The sequence below is a fragment of the Cervus canadensis genome, chromosome 30, assembly GCF_019320065.1.
Source record: "Cervus canadensis isolate Bull #8, Minnesota chromosome 30, ASM1932006v1, whole genome shotgun sequence".
Classification (NCBI taxonomy): domain Eukaryota; kingdom Metazoa; phylum Chordata; class Mammalia; order Artiodactyla; family Cervidae; genus Cervus; species Cervus canadensis.
Window position 1 is genome coordinate 34761467 of NC_057415.1, and position 26693 is coordinate 34788159.

Below are 26693 nucleotides of genomic sequence, written 5' to 3' on the forward strand. Positions count from 1 at the left end.
CACTCGGGAACGGGCAACCAGCGGGAGGATCTGTTGAGTGGTTTGGTTTGGCGCCCGAGGTCTCTGCTGAAAGGGGCTCGGTTTCCTCTCCCAGGTTATGAAAACAACAGCAGACCTGTTTGAGCCCGGGTGGCAGGGGCAGGGAGGAAAACAGTACCCAGCGAAAGAATTCTGTTTTGACGGCTTGTGCTCCAGGAAAACTTCCTGCCTGTTTGCAAACCCGGCCTGCGTGTTCGGTGCCCCGACTGCTCTTCCTCCTTAGAAACCCAGGCCGTGTGAGAACCTCCACTGTTCGCAGCCCCACAGGAAGTCACTTACAACTTCTCCTTCTCTGCCTCTGGCTTCCTCCTGCCCACTGAGCAGGGCGGCCACCGAGGGGAAAAAGCAAGTCACCTCGCTGGGGGCCGAGGCTCTCCTGCGGGGCGGGCTGGGCCTGGCCAAGGTCATGGTGAGGAGCAGCCCTCTGAGCAAGTTCAGCTCAGATCCTGAGGTTCCAGGGAGCCCCCCGGCGCCTGCAGGATGGGGGCGACTCTGCCCTTGACTTTCCTGCTGCCACCCCCCTGCCCCGCCCCCCATCCCTCACACCCAGCTTCCCCTGCACACCCATTCCCATGTCCCTCCCACCCTTTGGACACACACATGCACTCACACACCTGCCCACCCCCAGCTCACACAATCTAGGACCCTGTCAGATTTGAGGGGTGCTGGTGGGAGGCTGTGCGCGGTAATACACGCTGATTGATGAAAAGAACGAAAGTGAAAAGTGTGTAGTCGCTCAGCCGTGTCCGATTCTTTGCGATACTATGGACTGTAACCCACTAGGCTTCTGTGTCCATAGGATTCTCCAGTTAAGAATACTGGAGTGAGTAGCCATTCCCTTCTCCAAGAGATCTTCTCGACCCAGGGACTGAGCCCGGGTCTCCTGCATTGCAGGCTCGTTCTTCACCACCTGAGCCATCTCTTGTTCTGTGGTGCTCACTACACACTTCTGGGGCCTGCAAGCCCAGGACCCTGGTCTGCTCAGCCTCTTGCTATAAGGAGGGAGGGAAAAGAGTTACAAACTGGCTGTGCATTGGGTGGGGGTTGGGAGCCTTAGGGCAGAGGAAGAATTGAGGACCATTTCTGGGAGGGGAGGGTCCTTGGCTCCGCGTTGCTGCTGACCTGGGGAACAGCGTCAGCTGGTCCTTTCTCCCTTTTCTGGGCTGCAGTTTCTCTTTCAGTAGTCGAGGTTGGAACACAGTCCTTCACGTTCCCTCCCAGCCCTGACGTGCCCACACGTGATTGTGTGAGATTGCTGTGAGAAGATGGCCAGCGCCCATTCATCTGGCCTCCACCTCTGGCCTGGGCCAGGGTTTGGGGAGACGGGGTGGGTGGAGTCTATTGAGAACTGGTTGACTCTTCCCTTCCTGGAGGCCACAACTCCAGGCTTGAAGGGAGAGGCAGGGTGAGCGCCATCTACCAGTGGGTGGCGGCTGGCCAGGGTGGGTGGTGTGAGGCCGTGGGGTGTTGTGGAGAAACCTCCCCTCTGCTAAGTCACCTGTGCGGTCATGGCCTCCCGGGGCTGGAGACTGGGGGTGGCCACGGCCAGCCCTGCTCAGGAGAGGTGCCCACAGCCACTGGAGCTTATTGGGTTGTTATGTGAGGGGTGTGAGTGTGTGTGCGCGTGCACGTGTGTCTGTGTGCATATGCCTGTCCTGGGTTGCCAGCCAGATGTTCTGGTGCAAAGCGTCTCACCTTTCTCCAGCGGTGTCAGTCAGCAAACCCAGCAAGCATGGCTCTCCACGGAGCCCAGGAACTAGTGGGAGCAAAGGAACTGGCCCAGAGACGCTGAGCTCTCAAGGTGCATGTTCCAACGCTTAGGTCGCTTTAGATGTCTTTCCAGGCATTTGTGGAGCTCTCGCCTGCTTTCCTGCCCGCGCCCACCCCCCCCCACCCCCCCACCCCCGCTCCCTGAGACAGCCTTGTGGGTCCTGGGGTCGGAGAAGCCCAGCCATCCCTTCTCCAGCCGTTGGAGTTGGAGCCGCTGGGCCCAGTGTCCCGAGTCCTGGCGTCCACACTCCTGCCAGCCTCCGCCACGCCCCCAGAGACTCGATGCAGCAACGAGGCTGGCTTTTAGGAGATCTGTCTGCGGCCTCAGCTGGAGCCTCTCTTGGCAGAATGGTCTCTGATGAACATTGCCGGTGACTCCTAAGGTTTCTTGTCTCTTTCAAATCGACATGTATGGGGAGTTCAGTTTGGGGCAGAGGAGATGGTAAACACAGCACACCCAGCCTTTCCTGTGGGCTGGGGCTGGCGAGGGCTGTTCCCTGGCAGAGGAGAGTCTGCCCCACCCAGGGAACAAGGACTCTCCATGTGACGTGTCTGAAGGGTGCTGGCTCCGCTGGCCAAGCCCACTCCCAGGGCTGGGCCTGGGCATGGAACATCATGGGTGCCCAGTGAATATTTGTTGGGTGAATGAATGAAGGTCTGAAGGGAGACGGAAAGCGAGGCCTGCGTTTGGGGGTTGGGGTGCACGCCTCCCTCGCTTCCGGCTGGTGACCACTTAAACCTTGCCCTCCCTCCTCCTGCCCAGCTTCTCCCAAGCTTCAGCTGGGGCTGAAAGGCAGTGTAATGGGAACAGGCGGAGAGCTGGCGCTAACAATTGGGACATCTCCGGTCAGCCAGGGCCCATTGTGGTCTCTTCCTGCCTCTGCCGCCCACTGGCTTTGCTGTTCTTTGTGTTTCTGCCTCCCAGGCGGCCCGCATCCCGCCCACAGTGTGTCTTCCTGACCTGCCCTGGTCTCTCAGGATGGCCTGGAAATGTCCAGCTGGTTCTTGGGTTCCCTAACCTTCCTGAGGAGCCCAGGCACCCCATCTTGGAGCCTCAGCTGCTTGGGCCCCGGCTGCGGGAGCGCTCGGAGTTAAATTTAGTTGGTTGACATTTTCTGAGCATCTCCTCAGAACCCTGCTCAGTGCTGGCTGCCAGGATAATAGCAGAGACAGAGACATAGTCCCACTTAAGGAGCCCCTGGCCTGGTGAAATGACCGATGAGTAAACCGGGAGAGGGACAGAGTATGGCCTCGTGGTCAGAACATGGGCTTTGGCGGCAGGTGGTCCTCGGTTCAAGTCTCAGCTCTGCCATTTGCCCACTGCTTGCCTTCTGCAAGGTGTTTTGCTTCCCTGGGCCTGTTTCTGCATCTGGAAAATGGAGACAACAGCTTTCCTGGCCTGTCTCACGGGTGGAGAGGACTTGGTAACTGATTGATTTGGGATCTAAGGCCAGGCTTGAAAAGGCTCTGGGAAAGTGCCAGAGGGGTCAGACCTGGACCAGGAAGCCAGTTCTGGGCTTCCCTAGCCCACGATTGAGGATCGCCCTTGCATAGCCCATTCCCCTTTAGCTCACTTGGTAAAGAATCTACCTGCAAATGTAGGAGATACAGAAGTCGTGGGTTTGATTCCTGGGTCAGGAAGGTCCCCTGGAGAAGGAAATAGCAACCCACTCCAATATTTTTGCCTGGAGAATCCCATGGACAGAAGAGCCTGGCAAGCTACATTCCATGTGGTCTCAAGAGTTGGACACATCTTAGCAACTTAACTAAACTACTTCCTAACCAGCCCATGGTCCACGGCCCACTTTCCTTGGTTGGGTTCACCCAGAAACCAAGTGGCTCCTTGTTAAACTTCAGAATGATGCAAGTGGTTGGAGTGTTGGGTGGAAACCCAGATGTGTGCTGCCTCATGTCCCCTTTCCTTTACGCTCGCCCCCGTTTCCATACTCTGGAGGGTCCAGAGCCCACTCCTGGGTTCTGGAAGGGTTTCTGGTGGGGCTGAGGTTTCTCCCCTGGCTCAGTCACCCTGCAGCCTCCTCTTTCTGCAGCTGCAGCTCCTTACAGGCACCGCTGCGTTCTGAGTCTTGCTGTCCTTATGTGAGGCTCTGAGCCATGCTGAGTGCTGCCCCCATTCGGTCCTTCCAGACTGCTGCCAGCCCAAGGCCATGACATGGAGCGGATGTCAGTGAGGGTCTGCAGTAATGTGGGGGTGTGGTGCGGGGGTGGGGGGTGTCAAAGCACAGAGAAGTTTCAAGGCAATCCGTCAGTGATCCCTTGCCACTGGGAATATATGTCCTAGGTCATATCCCCCCAACCCTGGCCTCCTGTCTCCCCAAGGCTCCCAGCATGCTGGCTTTCCCCTCCCTTCTAGAACCTTCTCTTCTTTCACCACCAGCTTCTAAGACCCAAATTTCTCTTATTTTCTTACACAGATCTTTTTGTTTCTCCCTTGGCACTAAAGTCTGCTTCTGGAAGGTCAAGGAAACATCCTGGTTGTTTTCTTAAACAAAAGAAACCACCTCCCCTTGTCTCCACCCTCAGCAACACAAGTAACTGGCAGAAACTTGAAATTAGAGGTTTCTTCAACATGATTGACTTCTTATGCAGTGTTCCCCACCACCCCCCACCAGCCCATCTCTAGGTGGGGAGAAGCAGAAGGATTTATTCTAAGTCCAAAGCAAACCCCCATTTACTTAGGAGCTATTTTTATCTGACTCTGGCTGGCATCCCTGGCCTTAGGGATAGACTTGCCCAGGAAACTGCCCATATACTTGCTCCGAGAGGGCCTGGCCTCCACCCACATGAGGGCCTCATTTACTACTTTTCTTAGGAATAGAAAAGTTTTTTCTCTTTTTTAGGAAAAAAAAAAAATCTGTTTTTTTGCTTGTCACTTTTACTTTGCAATACATTTTGGTTTTGGGTTTCTTGTTTTTGTTTTTTTTTTGACCATTTCTGTGATTCAAGTGTCTGTTGAGCATTCTGCTTTGAGCCTAGCATTGAACTGCTTGCTCAAGGAGACAAGGGGCTGGGTCAGGCCTATGTGGTGAGCATTTGAGAGCTGGGTGTGCAGTGGTTCAGAGTGTGAGCTCTGTGGCCAGGCTTCCTGGGTATAAATCTTGGTTCTTTCCCCTTCTACCTGAGGCGTGTTACTCATCCCCTCTGCCTCAGTTTCCTCATATGAATCATGGGTGAGCATATCCCTGCCTCATAGGGGTTGTCATGAAGGTCCAGTTTATGCACATGAAACTTTTGGTGCCATGATTGGCACACAGCACTGGGTATGCTAAAGCTCTGCGGCAGTTTAAGTTTGCTGTTGGATGTGCTGTGTGGTTATTTGCCTCAAAAAGGACAACCTGCCTGGTGAGATAGAATGCTTGAAATACTGGAAGTTGCTAACCATCCCTGGCCTGTGCTCAGATGAGTGGTCCGTGGGGAGGGCTGCCAGGTTCTGAGGAGCAGCCTGCAGTGGTCAGGGAAGGCAGCCTGGAGGAGGAGACGGGGCTTCCTTACCCTGGCGATCCCTTGAGCACAGCTGGTGCTTCTCCATCCCCATGCCTTTGCTCATGCTGTTTCCAGCTTCCAGAGTGCCCTTTCTTCCCATCTTGAGTTCAAGCTCAAAAGGGACCTCCTCCAGGAAACCTTCCCCGACAGCTGGGGCTTATCTCCTGGCTCTTGTGTTTCTGTAGCACGCAGACCTAATCACCTTCCGCCCTAGGGTGGGTATCCCGTCTCAGCTGCTCTGCTGGAGGAGAGGCAAGCGGCTGACAGGCCTCCCAGCTGCGGCCCAGGTGGAGAGGGTTGGGTGAGTGGTTGAGTGTTGGATTCTAGACCAAGGGCCAGAAAACTCTAGGAGAACACGCTGAGGGCTTGGGCCTGGGCTGGGAAGCCATCTCTCGGCTCCACCCAGCCTGTGATCAGGGATTCCCCTCACCCCACCACATGGTCCACATAGCCCACACATTCCTTGATGGCTCCTTCTGGCATTTCAAAACGACAAAGGCAGCGTGCTGCCTCCGTGCCCCTCATCGCCAGGGGCATGGTGAGAAAGACGCCTCCTGGGATGGCCGACAGTGCCCTGCACCCCGCGCGTGGTGCCCAGAGGCTGCTCCTGGCCACCTCTCATGGAGGGAGAGCTTAGCACTCCTTGGATCAGGCTGACCTGCGGGCAGAGGCCTCTCAGCTGTACCTCAACCTACTTAGTGACCAAGTGGGCTTTCCTCCTGAGATTTCCCTGCCCCGAGAGCCCGCCCCTTCTTCCTCTTTTTACAGGAAGTACCACATTCAGCCCTCTGGGTGAGAGAGCTGGTGGTGCTCAAGCAAACGGTTGACTCTGTAGCCAATTCTAATGCAAGTCTTCCTTTTTGTTCCCTCAAAGGTTCTTCAGAAGACCTGAAATTCTGTGTGCTGTATCTCGCAGAGGTGAGTCCTTCCCGCTGAATTTGAGGAGAGGATCTGTGTCCCGGGGCTGGAAGGAAGATGTTGGGCTGGGCGCTAGTGCCAGGTTCTGAGGCTGTTTCCACACCTCCTCATGCCGTGGTGCTGGGCAGGTCCACAATGGCAGTGCCCCGCCCTGTGGAATGGGCCAGAGTGCTCTGCCCCAGTGTCCCTTACGTCTGTGTAGAAGAGCAGTGGACATGAAAATGCTTAAAGGGGAAAGAGGGACCCTGTGGTCTCCTGCTCAGGACTTCCTGGTCTCCAGTCCCTGTAAGGGTCACAATGAGGATGTGGCCTGTCAAGTCAGGCATCGCCCTATTCATGGTGGCTAAAGAATCTGCCTGCAATGCAGGAGACCTGGGTTCTATCCTTGGGTCGGAAAGATCCCCTGGAGAAGGCAATGACTACCCACTCCAGGATTCTTGCCTGGGAAATCCCATGGACAGAGAAGCCTGGTGGGCTACAGTCCCTGGGGTCACAAAGAGTTGGACACGACTGAGCGACTAACAACAACAGTCCTCTAGAGAGTGCCCTGATTCTTGTGCCCACCTCTTTCCTCCTCTCTTTCTGGAAGGTACCACCTACATCCCCCTCCTGCAGGGTCTTATCAATGTTTTGAAAAGGCTTGAAGGTAACTGGTACCTTTACCTGGGCCAGAGAATACATGTGGAAGAAACCACCCAACATCTGAATTTGGGCTGGAGTAACACCCACTCAGTGGGTTGGATGCTCCTCCCTTCCTGAGGCTGGTTATCCCAGTCCCATCAGAAACTCAGCTGGACACTGTGCCTTTGCTGAGCTAACTGGAGGCAAACAGCTTATTGCTTGATGTGTTTTGGGAGATGAAATATCATTTATTGTTGTAGTTCAGTCTCTCGGTTGTATCCGACTCTTTGCGACCCCATGGACCACAGCATGCTAGGCTTTCCTGTCCTTCACCATCTCCCAGAGTTTGCTCAAACTCATGTCCATTGAGTTGATGGTGCCATCCAACCATCTCCTCCTCTGTCGCCCTCTTCTCCTCCTGCCTTCAATCTTTCCCAGCATCAGGGTCTTGTTCAGTGAGTTAGCTCTTCGCATCAGGTGGCCAAAAATATCATTACCCAAGGGGTTTAATCAAAGGAGGCCTTGGTGATGGAAAAACAGAACTACTGAGCCATACAAATTTTTTTCAATTTGCAGCAAGTTTTCTTACTCCTTATACCTCTGTTCATATGAGTCTGCTACTAGTTCCAAGCAGGGATTTGTTAGACCCATTCCTTCCCCCTGCTTCTGTTTGTCTGTCTTACCCAACAACAGCCCTGGGAAACTGTCGGTCTTGTGGGAGAGTGTGCACTGGCAGCATGTTATGGGTGAGGCCTGGTCTGCACTGGCTGGCCAAGAGGAGTACACCCTTTTGAAAAGAAATTTGCATGTTTTTTGTGATTGGAAGATCATTCCTTCAGTTCCAGGCATGTCCCTTTAGGTGACCAGACCCCTGAGGTTAAGACAGTTGATGAGATGTTAGCTGCAGGGGACAGCAGGGAGTCCAAAAGGCAGTGGACATTGTTAGAGCTCAGCTGGGGACCCCAGCAGCCTGGGATGGCCATTTGAGGTCTGAAAAGGCAGCAGTAGCCTCCCGTGTCAGCGTATCCCCACCGAACACAGGAAGTAGCTGGTGGAGACGCTTCAGGGCTGGCGTGAATTTGTTTGGCGTGGAGCCGAGAGAGGAACCTAGGAGAGGCTGGGAGGCGGGCTGGGGAGTGTCAGAGCTTTTCGCCTTTCCAGCCTCACCCATCTGGATTCCAGTTCTCTCCAGCGGGGCCTGAAATGAGGCTCCCAGTTCTTTAATGCCAAGAGAGCTATCCCTGCCAGGCTGGGGTTGTTTTTCCCAGAGAAAAGCACTTCTGCTCCTTGGTTTCCAGGGAGCTGTGACCTCCTAGCCCTCCAAAGACTGATGAAGGCATATTGATCCGGGGCCTTTTATTTCAGTAATGTGTCAGGTGATATGACCCCAAGGGGCTGGAGGATTGAAGCTTGCAGGCAGCCAGTAGCCTCTCTTTTCTCTTAATGGGCTGTTCTTTACAAAAGGCATGTCTGTAACACACGGAAGACAAGATCCCTCCCTGCCTGCCCTGCGGCCTGGAACAAGCCTGCCAACAGTGGTTTTGAAACCCACGGAGAACTCCAGACTCATGTCTTAGTTGGCATTTCCAGCAAGTGGTTTTTCTCTTTGCTTCCTAACACGCAAGGGGTGTCCAGAGAAGAAACCAGGGCCAGAGAGTCAGGATTTTAGGGACGGTTTTCCAGTCTGCATTGAGAAAGCGCCGACCGCCTGGGGCGGGCTGGGGTGGGGGGCGGCTGCTCCGATTGTTCCCCAGCAGTAGGTCCTGGTTAGTTATCAAGTGGGTTGGATTGTCCTGAGCAGAGTCCTCGGCCCCGGGGCCTTAATTTCCTTGGACAGGTGTCCCTCAGCCCCTGCAAATCCTAGAGACAGATGCAGCCTGCGACTGCCTGTACCAGGGGCATGGGGTCAAAGGCCACATGGGTTAGGGACTATCCGCAGAGAATTTGATGCATTAATTTAAGAGTTTCCACTTTGGGGTTAGGAAGACCTAGACTGGAACCTTGGCCCTGTTGTTTCCTAACTGAGCGATCTGAGCAAGTCACATACTCATCTCTGAAATGAGGCTGATGAGGCCTACCTTATAGGGTTGTTGCAGTGATTAAATGAGATTCAATAAGATACTGTGTCCAAGTACTTAGCACAGAAGCTGCCACATGGTGCGTACTCAATAAATGGTAGCTATTTTTCCTGTTAGCGTCATAACAGGGGGAGAGCTCTTCATATTCATTTACTCTCCATTAGCGACATCGCCAATGGTTTATCGACCCTCTAAAATAAAAACTAAGAGGAGTATCTCACATTCTTTGTAATGTACATATACTGTTAAATAAAGGAGGCCAGATCGCAGGTTCTGGAGGAGGCAGAAGACAGACTCTGAATCCCTCCTCTCCCGATACTTCTCGGGGCTGCCGACTTAACCTCTTTGAGCCTGAGTTTTCTCATCTAAAAGATGGTAACAGCTGTGTTTTTCCTTCCTCCCTATGTCATAGGGTCACTGGGAGAATTGAACTAAGTAAGAGAACATCTGTCACAGCAAGTGAACAAACGTAAATTGTAGTAGAAGAGTTTTTATAAGGATAATGTTAATTCAGGCACGGAGGTTGAATTCAAGGAGGTTGAGGCAAGATGGGGTTTTAAAGAAGGAAGGCAAGAGGAGCCCGGTTTCTAGTTGGATTTGGGATTGCTCAAAAGAATCCACCTGCCAATGCAGGAGACACAAGAGAAGTCCAGACCTGGGTCAGGAAGATCCCCTGGAGAAGGAAATGGCTACCCACTCCTATATTTTTGCCTGGAGAATTCCATGGACAGAGGAGCCTGGCGGGCTACAGTCTATAGGTTGCAAAGAGTTGGACACGACTCAATATACACACACACGTATGTTTAAATGCAGAGGTCTGGGCCCAGTGCTGTTGCATAGGGAGAGAACTTAGCTCACCAGCTGGTGATCAAGGAGGCCCTGCCTCCAAGTGAGTTTCCTGAGGATGATTTCAGGACAGCTTACAACCTTGACCTTGGAGCCTGATATTTGAGGACACAGTGTATATGAGTGTTCAAACTGTTGAGTCAGGTCACAGAGTGGACCGAGAGACCCAAGTAGGCAGTGGGGGCCCCTGATTTAGGCAGATGGGAATTCAGCCTTCCTGGAGGGGGCTGGCTCCAGGCTCTCCCTCTCGTCCAGGCCAGCCTCCCAAACTCCAGGCGGCACTTAGAGAGGAGGCTTGGGAGCTGGGGCCTCCCCAGAATGTGTGAGCATCTAAGACAGCCAGGCCCCCAACCCCCAACTGGGCCTAGGTATAGGTCCTTGGGGCCTCAGACACCTTCTTAAGATCATGGATGGGAAGGTGCTTTTTAAAATTGATACTTAGATAAAGGGAATTATTATTAAGGTAGAATCTGCTTTGGAACAGAAAGGATTTGCTGAAGCCCAAATAGCCAGGTAGAGGCAGGCCTGGGAGGCTTGTGCGTGCATGCGTGCGCTCTAAGTCGCTTCAGTTGTGTCCCGATTCTGTGCCACCCCACGGACCGTATCCCGCCAGGCTCCTCTGTCCATGGGATTCTCCAGGCAAGATTACTGGAGTGGGTTGCCATGCCTTCCTCCAGGGGTTCGGGCCAGGGCCAAATCTGCGGCCTTTCCACACTGACCGCATTTCCGAGTGAGAAGAGACCATAGTCCCTGCCCCGCCCTGCCCCGCCCCTCGCTGGGTGAATGTGACGAGACAGGGAGCAAATGGCTCTCTGAGCAGCTCCTGCCCCACCTGGCTTCTCTCTGGGGCATCTTGGGGTGAGTCCTTCCTTGCAGTGGGCTGGGGGTTCTGGCAAGTGGAAGTCTGTTATTAAGTGGTATAATTGCCTCCCCACATCCACTCAGTTCCCTGAAACCAAGAGGTGGGGCTTTCTTTCCGCTCTCCTCTGATGCTTTTAGGAAGGACAACTCTGAGCACTTTGGGGCTGGCACCCTGGGAATACTTAGTTTGGGAGGTGGCCCTTGCCTGAAGGGTGGTATCCCTGAGGGCCGTGTCAGATGGTAGCGGAGAAAAAGTGCTCAAATGCTACTCCATGAGGCTGATAACCATCCCAGCTCAGAGCCTTGACTTGCTGTTCCTTCTGCCTGGAATGGTTTCTCCCTAGCACTTTCCTTGGCAGTGCTTTCTCATTCAGCCTTGGCTGGGTGCTGCCCCTCCAGAAAGGCTGGCTCTGTCTATTGGGCTCAGATAGGACCTCTCCCTTTTGGCCTCTCCACAGTTTGTAATTACACTGTGTTTCTTGTCTCTGCCCCCATCCTAAGGGCAAGAACTCAGCCTCTCTTATTTCCCTCTTCACCCCCCAGGGGCCTAGCACAGTCCTTGACATAAAACAGGTGCTCAACAAATATTTCTTAAACAAATGAAGTACTAATAACGAAGATAGCTGCTGTTTGTTGAAAGTGTTAGTCGCTCAGTTGTGTCTGACTCTTGGTGACCCCATGGACTGCAGTCTGCAGGCTCCTCTGTCCATGGAATTCTCCAGGCAAGAATACTGGAGTGGGTAGCCATTCCCTTCTCCAGGGGATCTTCCCAACCCAGGGATCAAACCCAAGTCTCCTGCATTGCAGGCAGATTCTTTACCATCTGAGCCACCAGGGAAGCTGTTTGTTGAGGCCTGGGTTATTGCTTGCCCTCCTGATAGCTCTGAGAGGTAGGTGACATCATGGTCATTCCCATCTTACAGATTTCTCTGAGGTCAACAGCTAGGAAGCAGCAAAGCTGAGATTCAAACCAGTCCTATCCAACTGCAAAACCAGGAAGGGCTGCGTAGAATTCCACACTGTCCTTTTTTCTGTTCTGAGCCATCCAGCTCACAGTCTTAGCTCCCTGGATGAATTCATCAAATCGCAGCCCTCTGCGGTTATAATCAAATTCCAGCGGAGACAGAAAGAGCTCGCCACTCCCTGCGCAGAGCGTCCTGGGGAGGATGATAACGCGGGGCATGTTGTTCCTCCCCTCCCCGCCCCCAGCACATTCTGGCTCCTTCGGGGCTGACTCCCTGGGTCCCCGCAGCTCCCTGGTGCCTGTGCCAAGGCTGGCCTGGATTTGACCTCATTCCGAGAGTCTCCAGGGAGCCAGAGCTCACTGAGGCCTTGACTGGCCAAGCACTGTACCAGGCCTGGATGAAAAAGGCCTTCCTAGAAGGGGTTTCGGGTCTCGTTGGGGAGATGAGATAGCAGCATTTAACAAGGTTAAATAGCAGAGCGAGATTTAAATGGCAGCAGTGCCAGAAGCTTGCACTCAACTGAGCCGAACAGTCATTGATCAGACCCAGCTCATGTGTCAGGCAGCAGCGGGGCTGCTGAAGGCCATGCGACTGCTCTCCAAAGACTTCCGGAGGGACCCAGGTCCTGCGTGGGTACCCATCTCACCCTGGTCTTGTGAATAGATGAGTGTGCTAAGGTCGGGGAGGGGTCCTCGCCCCACAGAACGTCAGAGGGGCAGAGACCTCGGCCCTCTGGGTCCCCCGCGCGCTCCCCCAGCGGTCGCCTTGTGCTGCCTGTCCCCGGGGGTGACCTCACCACGGCAGTCCGAGGCTCTCCACAGGACTCCACTGTGTTGGGAACCGCTGCCTCCCTCCCTCTAGCCCACGGGCGCCGGGCTTGCCAGCTGGCCCCCGAACCAGCTCCCCTGCTCGCCTGGCTGCCTCGATGTCACCGGGGATTGGTGTGCGCATTTGTGGCTTTCAGCGGTCACTCCCCGCCCTGCTGCAGCCTCACCCACTGGATGGTTAGGGTTGGGCTTGGGCCCGGGAGCCCCCTGAACCAGGGAGCAGCCCTCACTGCCCCTTTCTCTGTTTCCTCTGACGTCAGAAGGCAGAGTGCTTATTCACTTTGGAAGCGCACTCGCAGGAGCAGAAGAAGAGAGTGTGCTGGTGCCTGTCGGAGAACATCGCGAAGCAGCAGCAGCTGGCGGCTCCATCCCCCAACAGCAAGGTAAGGGCCTCGCCGGGGGCCACAGCCCCGGCCCCCCACCCTGGCCAGCCCGGACCCCCGAGCCTCCGAATTGAGCTTGGGACCAGCCCAAGCTCAGAACTTGGAACTGGGCAGCAGGCTCTTGGCGAGAAGCTGAGAGTGTCTCTCTCCTTGGCGTGTCACTGGATCTACTGAGCGAGTTCGAGGGCGCTCGGGTAGCGCGGCAGAGCTAAACTGAGTGTGACCCATCGGTTCTCGGCCCTGTTCCCTAATTTGCCTGTGGCAAGGTCTAGTTCGGGCTGGCCTTCCTGCTGCTGCCTGGAACGTGGTCCCCCTCTAGGTCATGCCCAGGGACAGCGCCCTGGTGTTTAAAACTGGCCCGAGGCAGACATAATTGGGAAGGGACGCTTATGGCAGAAAGAAGCCATGACTGGTTCGATGCAGGTCACAGCCAAGTGGAGGCAAGTGGAGTTTTCCGGGGACTGAGGCCCTGCCAGCTGGAGCCTCAGGGAGCTTAGAGACTCCCAGCTGAAGCTGATCTGGGGACGGGCAGCAGGTCCTGTGCCTGTGGAGGGTGATGGTCCCAGAGCTGGACCCACTGTCCCCCGGATGCCCGTGCTAGGCACAGTTGTATCCCCAGTTTGTGAGTCCCTTCTCTTGCTGAATGTGCTGGCCATTTGGGGATTTGGTCTGATTGGCTGCCAAAGGAGCCAAGGTGGTTGGCCGGCCGGAATCAGGGAGAAGAAGGTAAAGGAAAGCAAGCGGCAGCTGGTCAACTCGCAGGCCTCGTGCTGCTTCCGGCTGCATTCAGGCCGCCCTGCGCATGGCCCGGCGGGGCAGGCTGCCAAGGACGGGAGTGGGGAAAGGGACCGCACACCCCTGGCGGGGTGGTGGCGGCCGGCAGCTCCTAAAATAGTGTCTGAGAATTACATAATCTCAGATTCGGCAGTTATCTTGTTTTAACACTCACTAAGAGTCCCTAGGGGTCCACCTGGGGACAACAATTTCTTCTCCAAAACGTTGTCGTGTGAAGGAAAGGTGACGGTGCGTCCACAGTTCATAGCACGGTGCCTGATATTCAGTAGGTGCTCAGCCAACCACGACCCAGCTGCTTCTGCTTGGCTGGCTGGTTCCCAGTCTCAGCTTCTGCTGCTCCACAGACACCTGCCGAGGCTGTGGGCTGCCTGGCCCCCTTGATCTCGTGTGGATCACAATCAGAAAACAGGCCACTTCTCCTCACCGGGGCGGCCGCTGGGATGTTGCACGCTTGCAACAGTTTTTCTTGTGTTTTAGGCTTAGCTCCTCCTGGTCTGAGGAACAAGTTCTTTCTGCCTCAACTTCTCTGTCTGCCGGCTCTGGAGTGGGTTGGCAACAGCCTTCTCAGCGCCTTGGGGAGTCTCTCCATCTTCGGTCGGGGAGTCAGGGGACAGTTTGAGCGATTGAAGGCAGGCTGGGTTGAGAAGCGGGTCCCTGAAGGGCTGCGGGCTTGGTTGACTGACCCTGGGTTTGGGGCCTGGCTTCAGGGCCGCACCAGGATATATGGGCATCCTGGGCAGGCAACAGCGGGACGTGACTTCAGATTAAAGCTCTTTTAAATGTGTGCTTAACAAAAAGCTCTGTGCTGGGCTGGAGGAGGGAGAAGAAAGCGGGTCTAACCATGGGGATGGCCTCGAATGGCCCCCTCACCTGAGAGCAGGCACTGCCCAGATGGCACACCCCACTTGGCCCACCCTCCTTGGGCAGCAATTAGTAACGAACTTCTGTTAGGCAGCCCCCTTAGGGATCTCACTGCCCACTTTCCCTACCCATATCATACACACTTGAAGGGTCTTAGCAGTTCATTCCTTCTAGTCGCTTGCAGAATGCTCCCTGAGAGAAGTTCCAGTAAATAGGATCTTCTCCAGCCCCATGTGGTTCCAGGAGTGTTTCAGCAAAAAAAATCACCTTAACCACTGGACCAGGTGGCTTGTCCAGCCGGCACAGGCTGTCCCCCTGCGCTCAGCTCTATCAGGTCCCAGCTGCCTTGCAGGTGACCACGAACCTCCTTGCCCAGGGCTGGGCTGCAGGCTTTTTACCAGACTTGCCGCCACCAGGGGAGAAAGAAGAGGGAAGGCCAAGCTGAGCCTGGACACTGGCTTCTCGCACTGGTCAAGCAGAGCTCTTTTGCTTGAAATCTGTTTCAAGCCCTGGCTAGAGGAGCATGCCATTATTATTTTTTTTAATGCCATTTCTTTGTTCTTTTTGGAACTGTTCCTCCTTGTGCACAGAATGGAAATCTCTGCCTAAGCCACTCCTTGTCCCCCCAACTCCAGTGCTTTTCTGATAAAAGACACTTTGCGAGGCAGCTCCCTGAATTCCCGTGCTGCCCCTTCTCAACCCTGTTCCTTTTAATAGTGTTTGCTGACCCTTGGAACATGCTGATGCTCAAACATCTCAAGGAATGCAAAAGTTCTTCCCCCATTTGCAAAACATAATACATGTGATATGCCCTGAACATGAGATGCTTCTGGGGAAGGACAGAGGGTACTGGAGGAAAGTGGATGTAGAGAACAGTCACAAGGTGGGTGTACCGCTCCCTGCTGCGTGACTTTGGGCAACAGCTTCCCGCCGGGGCCTTGGTAGTCCCATCTGGTCAGGTGGCTCTTCCCAGCTCCTCAAGCTTTGTGACTCCCATGAAAGCTGAGGACCCGGGGTCGTCCAGTCTCCTTCAGAGAACTCTGCCCTGGAGATTTCTGCATCACTCGATTGCCTATGAAATGTGTGCCTCTAGGGGCCAGGTCTGCTCCCCTCGTGGCGATGGGGAGGGGCAGCTGTAGGCTTTCTGTGCTGTGTCTGAGGGTAGCAGTGACCTGGGGGCTACAGTGTGGGGGTCTGGGGGTCCCAGCTGGGACCAGGTGGACAAAAGGAGACAGGCAGCATTCCGACTGCGTCCCTTCTCCACGGCTGCGTTGTCTTTCTCCGGCTCTCTCCTGGCTGACCGCGGCAGGTGGGAGGCTGCTCCAGGTGGGCCTTCGTGCTCCCTCTTGCTGTAGAAATGAGTGGCCGGCTTCCTCTCCTCTCCTAGCTCCCTTCTTCTCACCATCCCGCTCTCCTCATCCGCACTCTTCACCCTTTCTTGCCTCATCATCTACCCTTGTGGGTAAACTACCTGTCTTCTCTCCCCTGGGGTGACTTCTACTAAACTGCCTACCATGGGGAATGCTGCCAAGCTAATCTGGAATAACTCACAGATGGCTGTTAAGGTGCTAAGCTGATGGGGAGAGACAGATACATATTGGGTTGGTTATTCAGTCGAATATAGAAATAAATGGCCTTCCCTGGTAGCTCAGCTGGTAAGGAATCTGCCTGCAATGTAGGAGACTCCAGTTTGATTCCTGGGTCAGAAAGTTACCCTGGAGAAAGGATAGGCTATCCACTTCAGTATTCTTGGACTTTCCTGGCGGCACAGACAGTGAAGAATCCGCCTGCAATGTGGGAGACCTGGGTTCGATCCCTGGGTCAGGAAGATCCCCTGGAGAAGGGAATGGCTACCCACTCCAGTATTCTGGCCTGGAGAGTCCCCGTGGACAGAGGAGTCTGGTGGACTACAGTCCATGGGGTTGCAAAGAATCGGACATGACTGAGCGACTAAGCAGGGCACAGCAGCATAGAAATAGGTGCCTGCTCTGGGCCAGACTCTAGTTTAGGTCCTTTGGGGTCCTTTGAGGGGAGCTCTTGGCTGCCCATTCATTGTCCACTCAGTGAACCTGCACTGGGCCCTTACCACGTGCATAGCCCCAGGCAGGCCAATAGCATGCCTCTGAGGAAAGCAGGCTGTCGACTGAGCCGTCAGGGAGGGGAGGGTGGGGTGCAGCACGTGCTGGCTCTGTCTGCTCAGGGGGCACCCTGACCTCAGTGCTGGGAGTGCACGGAAGAACCTGTCACCTTCTCTCCTTGGGAAACTGCGGTCCAGTGGTGACGACAGATATGCCAGCCGCTGGTTCTAAAATAACATAGTGAGTGATGTGGGAGGTGTGAGTGCCTAACTGCTCTATGACCTCAGGTGAGGCACCGAGCCTCTCTGAGACTCGGGTTTTTCATGAGTTCAGTGAATGGATACACTGGGTTCTCGTGAGGGCTAAACTCATGTAATGTGCTCAGCAAAGAGGCGTACAAGAAGAACTCTGTGAATTATTATTAAAGGTATGTCTATATAGGAGATTCATCTAGTGGCCTTGTTTATTGAGGCTGAATGCTGCCACTTTGACCACATGTGACGACCGTTTCATATCACTTCCCGGTAGCCACCTGCCATATTCCTGGGACCAGGCAGGGAGACTGAGGCCTCCTGGGTCTGGTCTGGCTGTAAGACTTCTCCTAGCTGTGACACCAAGGTGCGTGTCACATGTCATCTCCACTGCAGCACCTAGAGATGGGGCCTTGGAGATGCCAGGGTCCGTGTGAGCACTGTAGGAAGGAGCAGGGGCAGGTCTTGGAGTCAGGCAGCCCTGGCCTGAGTCGACAGCGAAGCTAATTCCAGTTCTGTCTGGTTCCACAGAAACTCCACCCTTATGGCTCTCTCCAGCAGGAGATGGGGCTGGCCAACTCAACCAATGCTACCCAGGATAGAAGCTTTACCTCATCAGAACAGACTCTGATTGGCTGAGCAAACCCAAGGGCGGGACTCTGCTTCTGGCAACTTAACCCTTTCTTGGGCATCCCCTACCACAGAGTAACCTCACCTCAACTGGACCCAAACCGGAGGACCAAGATGTTGGGCCTAGGGTCATCTGAAGGGAGTGGCCCCACGGGTGTGTGTGGACTGGCATCAGAAGGACCGCAGTGGTGTCTGAGGCCCTGTGGGCAGATGCAGACTGGATCTGAAAGTCCCAAATGGAGAAGAACCAGAAGCTTATTCCCTACAAGGAAGAAGGAGGTGACATAGCGTGTGGGCTTCCGGTGGTTCCAGCACCTGCCTTGGGGGCAGGGGGAGAGGTCGGGAGAGGTCAGCGCTGATGGAGAACAACGCCAAGATAGATGCCCGGCTGCCAGAAGATATCTCCACCCCTTCTCTCATTTGTCATCTGTACTCAAGCATTCATTCTTTCACTCGTCGGATATTTTGAGGGCATGTGCTTTATGCCAGACTCTGTGCTAGGAGCCTGAGATAACTGTGGAGAGTGAGATGGATGTGGTCTCTGCTCTCATCTTAGTAGAGGAGTGAGCATTACATAAATGTTAACACACACACGCTTGCACACATGGTTACAAACTGTGATAATCTATGAAGGAAAAGAAAGGATTCTTTCAAGAGAGAATGTTGTGTAGATTGCTGTAGGGGTGGGGGAGGGGCAGGGGACAAGCCTGACTTTGAAGCCACGACCTGGAGGCCAGAAAGGAGTTAGCCAGTCAAGGACTCTGGAAGGAATGTTCCAGGCGGACCGGAACAGCTTGTGAAGGGTGCCTGAGATAGGATAGGGGTGCGGCGTGCTGGAGGGACAGAGGCCAGGCCGCTGGAGCTTGAGTTTAGGTGGGGGGAGAGACCACCGGGGTGGGGCCAGGTGGTTCAGGCCTGTGGTGGTTCTTGTTGTCCTGAGAGTTCGGGTCTGGGCACAGTGGGAAGCCACTGAAGGCTTTTGAGAAAGGGAGTCACAGGGTCTCGGGGACCATTTCTAGAAGATGGTAGAACCCAAGGCAGGGGGTTCCTTAAGTCCTGCAGGTGAGGGGCAATGGTGACCTGCCCTGGAGGGGCGCTGGGGAGGTGGTTATGTGGATGTCCAGACCCTGGGGGTAGCGGAGGCTCGGATAAGAGTCTCCTGTCCTCCACCCTTCTCATCCTCCGCCATGTCTGCTTTCAGTGGATGCAAGTAAGGGTGAGGCCATCCTCACAGAGCCCCTTCCTCGTGAGGCCTGGGTAGGGACCAGGGCCGAGTGCTGAGAATGTCCCCGGGAGCTGGCAGTAGTGGGCGCTTCTCCTGGCCAAGTTGGGAGCAGTGGGGCTTCTCCAGGCCTCAGCAGGGGTGGCCTGTGCTGTCTGTCCATCCGGTGCTGAATGGTCTGATAGGAAACTGGAATTCAGCCCCTGGGAAGCTGACTGGGTTGCTTTCCGTGGAGCTTCCGAGACTCGGGGACTGGGGCTAAGTGTGGCTCAGCACCGCTAGGGGAGACCCATCCTGCTGTGAGGCTGATTGGTGACCTGCCAGGGGACAGCGCTGAGAGCTCAGCCTGCTCACTGCCTGCCGCACCTCCCGCTGTGGGCCGGCGCGGGGCAGCTTTCACACCCTTCTGTCCAGACAAAGCTCACACACAAAGGGCATGTGTAGGAGCAGGGCCTTTTGCCTAGAAAGGAGGTCAGAGAGGCTGGGCTTCAGCTTAGGGAAGTCCCCTTGAACACTCGGCATTGTGTCCTGTAAGATCCTCCCTGTGTTCTAGAGAGGGGGAGGGATCTTGTGCCCTGCTGAATTTGCTTAGCTGCTTTGACTACCTGAACCTCAAGAAGGGTGGCCCAGTAGAGAATTCTTCCCTTAGCCTCCCACAGCTGGCCCCAGCCTAGGAAAGATCAGACATGCGGTATCAGTAATCTAACAGGGGATCAGCCCGGTGCCCTACCCAGCAGGGGAATGGCCGGCCAGAGTGGGACAAGCAGTGTCTATCAGCTGAGACTCCGCCTGCAGGGTTAATTCTGAGAGGCCAAGCAGCTGGGTCTGCACAGACAGCAAGCCACATCATGTTTTCATTTGATTCCCTTACAAAATGACATTAAGGGGAGAGTGAGGCCCAGGAGAACCGCCTGTCTGGAAAGGCAGCCAGCTTTTCTCTTCTGGACCTGGGGACCTACCTCTGTCCACCACACAGGTGCAGAGGTTGGGAGCTCTGGTCTCAGGGCAACAGAGACTCTAAATGCGGCACCTGGCCCTGGGGATGGCGCTTTGCTCCGCTTGTCCCAACAAGCTGCTGCTGCTGCGGATGCAGACATCAGCTCCTGGAGGGCCCTTGTCTTCCCAGTGACTGTGGTGAGCCACAGCGCCATTGCTGCTCTGCCTTTCAAATCGATGAGACAATTAATTTGGCTCCACGGGCTCGAGAAGATGAAATACAACCGGGTGGCCATTGCTTCTCAGCCGCCCGGTCCATCCCCAGCCGTCTAGGATGATGAATGCATCGAAATTGCCTTCAAGAGCCATAATCACGGGAAACATGGCCGAGCCCCTCCCTCCACACAAATCACTCTAAGAAGCTCACACAATGGTCTCTTTCCTGATGGCCCAATTGTCTTGCTGTGTGTCTGGGGACCTACGGGCTGGGAGCACGGGAGCACAACCATTTATTGTTGAAAAGGCCATCTGTGCGATTTGAATACAAAGTGACTCTTTAAATTCCCCAACCCACCCCCTGCACATCCTTTGATCCCATTTTCTTGTTTTCTTTATTGTCTCACGCTCTGGATCTGTTGAAACTCCTGGTCTCTGCTGCCTGGGTCCTTTGGCAGTTTGGGAATTGGGACCTGTTGGAAATAATGAAGACATTTATTTATGTATGACTTTTCAAAAAAAATTCTTTATTTTAAATTCTTTTTCATAAATTCTGCCACCAAAGCTCTGTATTTCTCATACATAGCACCTAGAGCGTTCTGCAAATTGAAGGCGCAGGCAATTTCACAATGTAGATGGGCGCCTCCAGCGAGAGCAGGGGCATCAGAGATGTCAACTGGGATCCCCAGGCATTATCTCCCCTAGGCCTCCCAGCAGCCCTGTTTTATGGATGCAAGGGACTAAGACTCAGAGAAGTTAAGTGATTTATCCAAGGTCACACAGCTTCCCAGCTGTGGCTAGACCTGAGGCTGAGCTAGTCCTCCAGCCAAGGCATTTCAACCTAATCCATTGCTCTTTCCAGATACAACAGTTTGCCTTGTAGGGGGTGGAAGTAAGAGAAATCAATTATCGCCTTCAGGAAGAGTCAGGCGGGAAGATACCCTGCATGTAGTTGTGGCCATTTAAGCTCTAGTTGGAGTCCTTTAAGACTAATAAAATGAGATGTCTTATTCTCTACACACTAGAGAATAAACTTCAAGTTCATATGGCCCAGGGGTGGCCCAGGCTGACAAAATGAATAGCATTATACAAGATTTGAAAAATCTGTTGTGAAAGACAAGGAGGAACTCCAGCAGACAGACACTCAGCAGTACTGGGATGGTTGGGTTACCCCCCTTTTCAGTCTGGCATTCAAGAAGTGTCTGGCAACACAGTCTTGGGGTACCTGGTCTTGATAGAACAGTGGCTGAAGGCAGAAAAGGATAGGTTCAGCCCTTTGACCTCCGCCTGGTTAAGGGTGAGGTGAGAGCCTGCTCCAGGTTTGGGCCCAGATTTTGCTAGTTGACTGATTCCAAATCTCAACACTAAGTACATGTGTGCGTGCTCAGTCACTTCAGTCATGTTTGACTCTTTGCGACCCTGTGGACTGTAGTCCTACCAGGCTCCTCTGTCCATGGGATTCTCCTGGCAAGAATACTAGAGTGGGTTGCTGTACCCTCCTCCTAGGGGATCTTCCCAACCCAGGGATCGAACCCACATCTCCTGCATTGCAGGAGGATTCTTTCCTGCCGAGCCACCAGGGAAGCCCCAGTGCTAAGTAACTGGGTGTCAAATGGACTAGATTTCAGATATTCTCCACGCCACCCCCTGCACAGCTCCCTCTCCCCCACCAAAATTGCTTTCTAGTCTCTCCAGCTTTCCTGCCTCCCCTTGTTGCTGCCCATCTGGCTGCAGAAAGATCATCCTCTTCCCCACCTTCCTCTTGGCCTCAGCCATCTTGCTATCTTTTTTTGTTGTTATTCTTAAAGAAGATTGCACAACCTTGCCCTCTGTCTTGACCTTATCTTTATTCAAGCCTTTCTCTGAATAGGGCCACCATCCTCCAAATTGTTCCTAGATCCTCAGTTTAAGGATAGAATAATAACAGTAAGTACTTTATAAGTGACGCTTAAGACTGTGAGCCTGGAGCAATGCCAAGCTCTTCACCTATATCTTCTCTCTTAATCCTCACTACAGCCTCTTGAAGTTCTTTGTCATCTTCACACATTTACTCTCACTATACCCAGTAGGTAGATAAGGATGCTGAGTCTTTGAGGAGAAACTTGCCCAAGGTCACACAGCCAGTGGGTGGCTAGGGTTGGAACCTGGGGGGCCCAGCCCTAGAGCACTGACTCTGGATTGCTCTCTTCTACTACTTTCCAGAAACCACAGACCATCAAAGCTGGGGAGGCTGAGTAGTTCAACTCCCTGCTTCAAGACCATCCTGGGAGGCCATGGTCCCACCCCAGTTCTCTCCCTAGTTGCTCTGCCCTCCTGCTTTGAGCCCATAGCCCAGCCATTTTGAATTATATCCCTTCTCTAAATTCCCCGTGCATGTTCCTCTTTAGGCTGTTTCTCCTGCCTGATGTTGCCTGCCCTCCTCTGCTGTTCCGGCCACATACAGTCCTCAGGCTTCAAGGCTCCCTGGCTTGCATCAAAAGTCTCTGCTTCCCCGTCTGTGCTCCATAGTATTTTGTTCATCTTTAGCACAGTGTGTCAGGCAGGTGTGTCTCCCCTGCAAGACCATGGGCTTCTTGGGAGCCAGACATCCACATCCACCCTTCTCCCAGGCAGGGTCCCGGTCTCTCTTGCGGCATCTCCCTTATCACCCTCACTGCTCTCCTCTCCCCTCCTTCTAGAGGTCAGCATATGGGCTCTGCATATTTTGAGATATTTTAATAACATCTGACTATCATAAGTATTCTCATAAGGTTGAGATATTAATGTTGCCTTAATCTTCCCGAGGCCCGATGGTGTGTGTACTGCTGTGTGGCGCTTGCATTTGTTTGACAAACCATCTATATTTATACTTATAAATTAGCTCTCTGTGCAGGGTTAAGTTATTTAAATAAACTTGCATATGGTCTGTAGTGGGGGTCATAGTTTATTTATTTCTGACTCTGTTAAGCCTGATTCTTGGTAGGTACTCACTGGATGTTGTAGAATTGGATTATGGTTCAAGCCTGTCACAGTCTAGAATCTAGATGAGGAAACTGAGGCTCAAAAAGGGGAAGTGACCTGGCCAGGTTCATGGGACAGGTGGTGGCAGAGCCAGGACTTGGCTCAGGTCTGCTGACCTTCTTGGCTCAAAGCGTTTTCCATTTCACTTCAGTTTTGTAAGACCAGAGCCTGGTTCCCCTCTTGGTCTTAAGCAATCTAGTCTGGCCAGGTTCACTTCAGGGTTGTGAATGCCTCATATCCATACTGACTCATCAGGGAAGGAGACCTGATGGGAACCGCTCCTATGGTTCTCTCTCCTGGGTTTGTGGAGCACCCCTCTCACTGAGCTTCTGGCCCTCAGAGAAAATCAGAGTAGGATTCTGAAGATCTTGGTTCAGATCCTGATTTTGCTTGTAACTCTCTGTGTGACTTTGGACAAATTACTTCACCTCTCTGATCATTTGTTTCTTTTCCAAGAGAAATGAGGGTGTTGAATTTAGGTGATTTCCGGGAGTCATCTCCAAAGCCCCAGGGCTCTAACAAGAGGTTAAAAGAAAAAAGAAATCAGGCATTTTGGTCTTCATATTGACACACGTGTGTGTGAATATATGCAAATGTTGTTGTTGTTGTTTAGTTGCTAAGTCACGTCCAACTCTTTTGCAACGCCATAGACTGTAACCTGCCAGGCTCCTCTGTCCATGGGATTCTCCAGGTAAGAATACTGGAGTGAGATGCCATTTCCTTCTCCAGGGGATCTTCCTGACCCACTTGGCAGGTGGATTCTTTACCATTGAACCACCTGGAATGCCCATATGCAAGTGTTGGACATGGTTAATATTCATCATGTACTTGAGTCAAATAAATATATCAGTGGATCTTATACAGGAAGAGGTCCTCATCTCAGAACTCAAATTATAAGCACAGCCCTGCCTCCTCCCAACCAAATGTGTCTCCTTCCAGGCTTGCTTCCGGGAAGACAGCACAATAGCTTTCAAGCTCAGAATCTTCTCTCATTCCTTCCTTTTTCCTGCTCACTGGACCCTTGTTTTAATATCATGTATATAAGGATACACATATGTTCTTTAATCTCTCTAACTCCTGGTCAGTGGCATACAGCTAACTTTCAGTGAAAGTTGTAAGAATCGGTGTGCAATGCCCGCAGTTTCTAGTGTGGTCAGAAGTCTCCGTTAGACTTCCCCAGAAGTTGCCACTGACTCACTGCCTTTGATGTGTACCTTCTTTGGCTCAAACACTACTTAGAGTAAATTTTCTCAGTGTCTTTTAAATGTTAGTGGTTTTCCATTTTGGTTAAATTCTATCACAGTATCAGTTCAGTTCAGTTCAGTTGCTCAGTCATGTCCAACTCTTTGCGACCCCATGAATCGCAGCACGCCAGGCCTCCCTGTCCATCACTCCCGGAGTTTACTCAAACTCATGTTCATCAAGTTGGTGATGCCATCCAGCCATCTCATCTGTCATCCCCTTCTCTTCCTGCTCCCAATCCCTCCCAGCATCAGGGTCTTTTCCAACGAGTCAACTCTTCGCCTAGGTTTCTGCTATTTCTCCTTGTGGGAGAACATTAAGTGTTCAGTAGGCTAGCATAGGAAGCTATTTATAGCTTCCATTTATAACACAATTTTATAACCATTTATAACGCAATTTTCAATGGGAAAATGCTTTCTGAGACCCACCGTCAACTCTCAGATGAACCTTAGGAATATAGCTCCACACACACCTAACAATAGAGAATGCAATATTTATTTCACGAGTGACTAGAATTTTGATAGAACCACAGACTCTTTGAGTATGGAACCGAAAAGGCTACCCTCTCCCCCAGTGGGTTCATCGATTAACAAGCTGATTTGTAGAGACCAAGAGAAGAAAAGGGTAAGAACTCCCGGCCAGCTTCGTGCAGTTGGTGCTAGAGGTGGAACTGGGACCCTCCCCCCAGCACTCCTCTTTGGGGACGCTCGGGAGCCTGACAGGTTGGGGACAGGGAGGGGCACAGATTGTCTTAGAGACGTTCATCATCTCACTCAGCTGTGCCGTCTTAGGAAAAGTAAGTCACCGCTTTGGGCTGTAATGGAAATAGTGAGAAGTGGCCCGGCTAACGGCTGGGGAGAGGTTGTCTAGTCGACTGGCTTGTCTGTAAATTCCCTCCGCGTTCTGGCTGGAGTGGAATGAATGGGGCAGCTGTGTTTTACCTGGAGCTCTGAGCAGGACAGGGCTGGTGGAGATGTTCCCTGTTCTAAAAATAGCAGTGGGAGCGGAGTTGAGGGGAAGGGGAGGGGGCTCCTTCGGGACCTGGGTGGGACGCCTCACCCCCTTCCTCTTCCTGCTGGGCCCTCTGCGAGGAAGCGAGCCATGGATTGAAAGCATTGAGACCGGGGAGGGTCCTGGAGCCATCAGCGCTCACAGCCCCTCCTCAGACAGAAGAGGAGGCCCGGAAGTGGGGAGAGGACTGGCCAGCCGGCTGGGGTCCCGGGAGACGGTCACAGATGGCGAGCTGTGTTTACCAGGGTGGAGCAGGCCAGGCAAGGTTTTCTCTCCCTGCCTTTGGGAGCGCACAGGGCCTGGGAACTCCTGGGGCGGATGTGGTCCGGCTTCCTGGTTGTCGCCCAGCAGGCGAGGAGTCCCCGCTTAGTCTGCCCTGAGCCCTGACCTCAGCCCCTGGCCTGCCAGCGCCACACCCTCCCTGTGCTGTTGTCCCCACGCTTGCTGACCTGTCCTTGTGTCGGCCCCCAGGCTGTCTGCAGGGAGGGAGGGCCCGAACAGAGCCAGCCTGGAGGACGGAGGGCCTGCCCATCCCCAGGAGCCAACAGGAGCAGCTCAGGTAGAGGCAGGGTCTGATTGAGGGTGGGCAGGCCAGGGTTCAGATCCCAGCTCTGCTTCTCACCAGCTGTGGGATTACTGGCAGGTCGCCCAGCCTCTGTCAAACGAGAGGACATGTCTCTCACTGATTCTCCTGAGGACTAAGGGGAAGGGTCTGTGCAAAGTGCCTGGTGTGTAATAGGTATGTTCAGCCATCCATACCCGTGGGTTCTGCTTCCATAGACTTAACCAACCCCAGATAGGAAAAAAAAAAAAAAATTCAGAAATTTCCAAAAAGCAAAAGTTGAATTTGCTGAGCTGGCAACTATTTACATAGTATCCGTGTGTGCTAAGTCACTTCAGTCGTGTCTGACTCTGTGACCCTATGAACTATAGCCCACCAGGCTCCTCTGTCCATGGGATTCTCCAGGCAAGAATACTGACGTGGGTTGCCATGCCCTTCTCCAGGGGATCTTCCCGACCCACGGATCAAACCTGCATCTCCTATGTCTCCTGCATTTGTAGGCAGATTTTTTTTTTTTTTTTTAAATCACTAGCACCGCCTGGGAAGTCCCATTTATACAGTATTTCCATTGCATTTAAAGTGATTTACATGGCATTTACAGGGTCTACAGTACATGCGGTCACAAAAAGTCAGACACAGCTGAATGAGTTTCACCTAATCGCTTAGTATTTTAAGTAATCTGGAGATGATTTAAAGTATGTGGGAGGATGTGTGTAGGTTCTATGCAAATATTGATCCTATGCCATTTTGTATAATGGACTTGCAGTCTTGGATTTTGGTATCAGCTGGGGTTCCATGGATACTGAGGAACAACTGTACTTAGTAATGGTAGCTGTCGTTGCTAGCTCAAGTGTAAATGTGTGCTTGACTCTGCAACCCCCTTGCTTGGGTCCTTCATCCATGGAGGCATGGCAAATGGGATTTTTTGTTAAATGCAGTTGACTTTTGTTGTATCGTTACCAAAGTAATTCATGTTTACTATGAAGAAAATATTTAATACAGTTGAACCAGGAGAAGGAAATGAAGCTCACCCTTAATCCCAACACCCAGAGATAACCACTGTTAACATTTTAGGGTGTA

At 53.2% G+C, this 26693-nt stretch overlaps 1 protein-coding gene across 5 annotated transcripts in view; it reads left to right on the forward strand.

The window, feature by feature from the left end:
- The window catches only part of RGS3 (regulator of G protein signaling 3), a 134859-nt gene that overhangs the window by 60184 nt on the left and 47982 nt on the right, over positions 1-26693 (forward strand). For 3 of the 5 annotated variants that reach the window (XM_043453510.1, XM_043453511.1, XM_043453512.1), the window contains 2 exons: positions 6185-6228; positions 12687-12809. In XM_043453510.1, the coding sequence (XP_043309445.1) occupies positions 6185-6228; positions 12687-12809 (167 nt within the window). Of the gene's footprint in view, positions 1-6184; positions 6229-12686; positions 12810-17325; positions 20346-26693 lie in introns of those variants that run through there. The other 2 variants (XM_043453513.1, XM_043453516.1) reach the window with 1 other exon arrangement.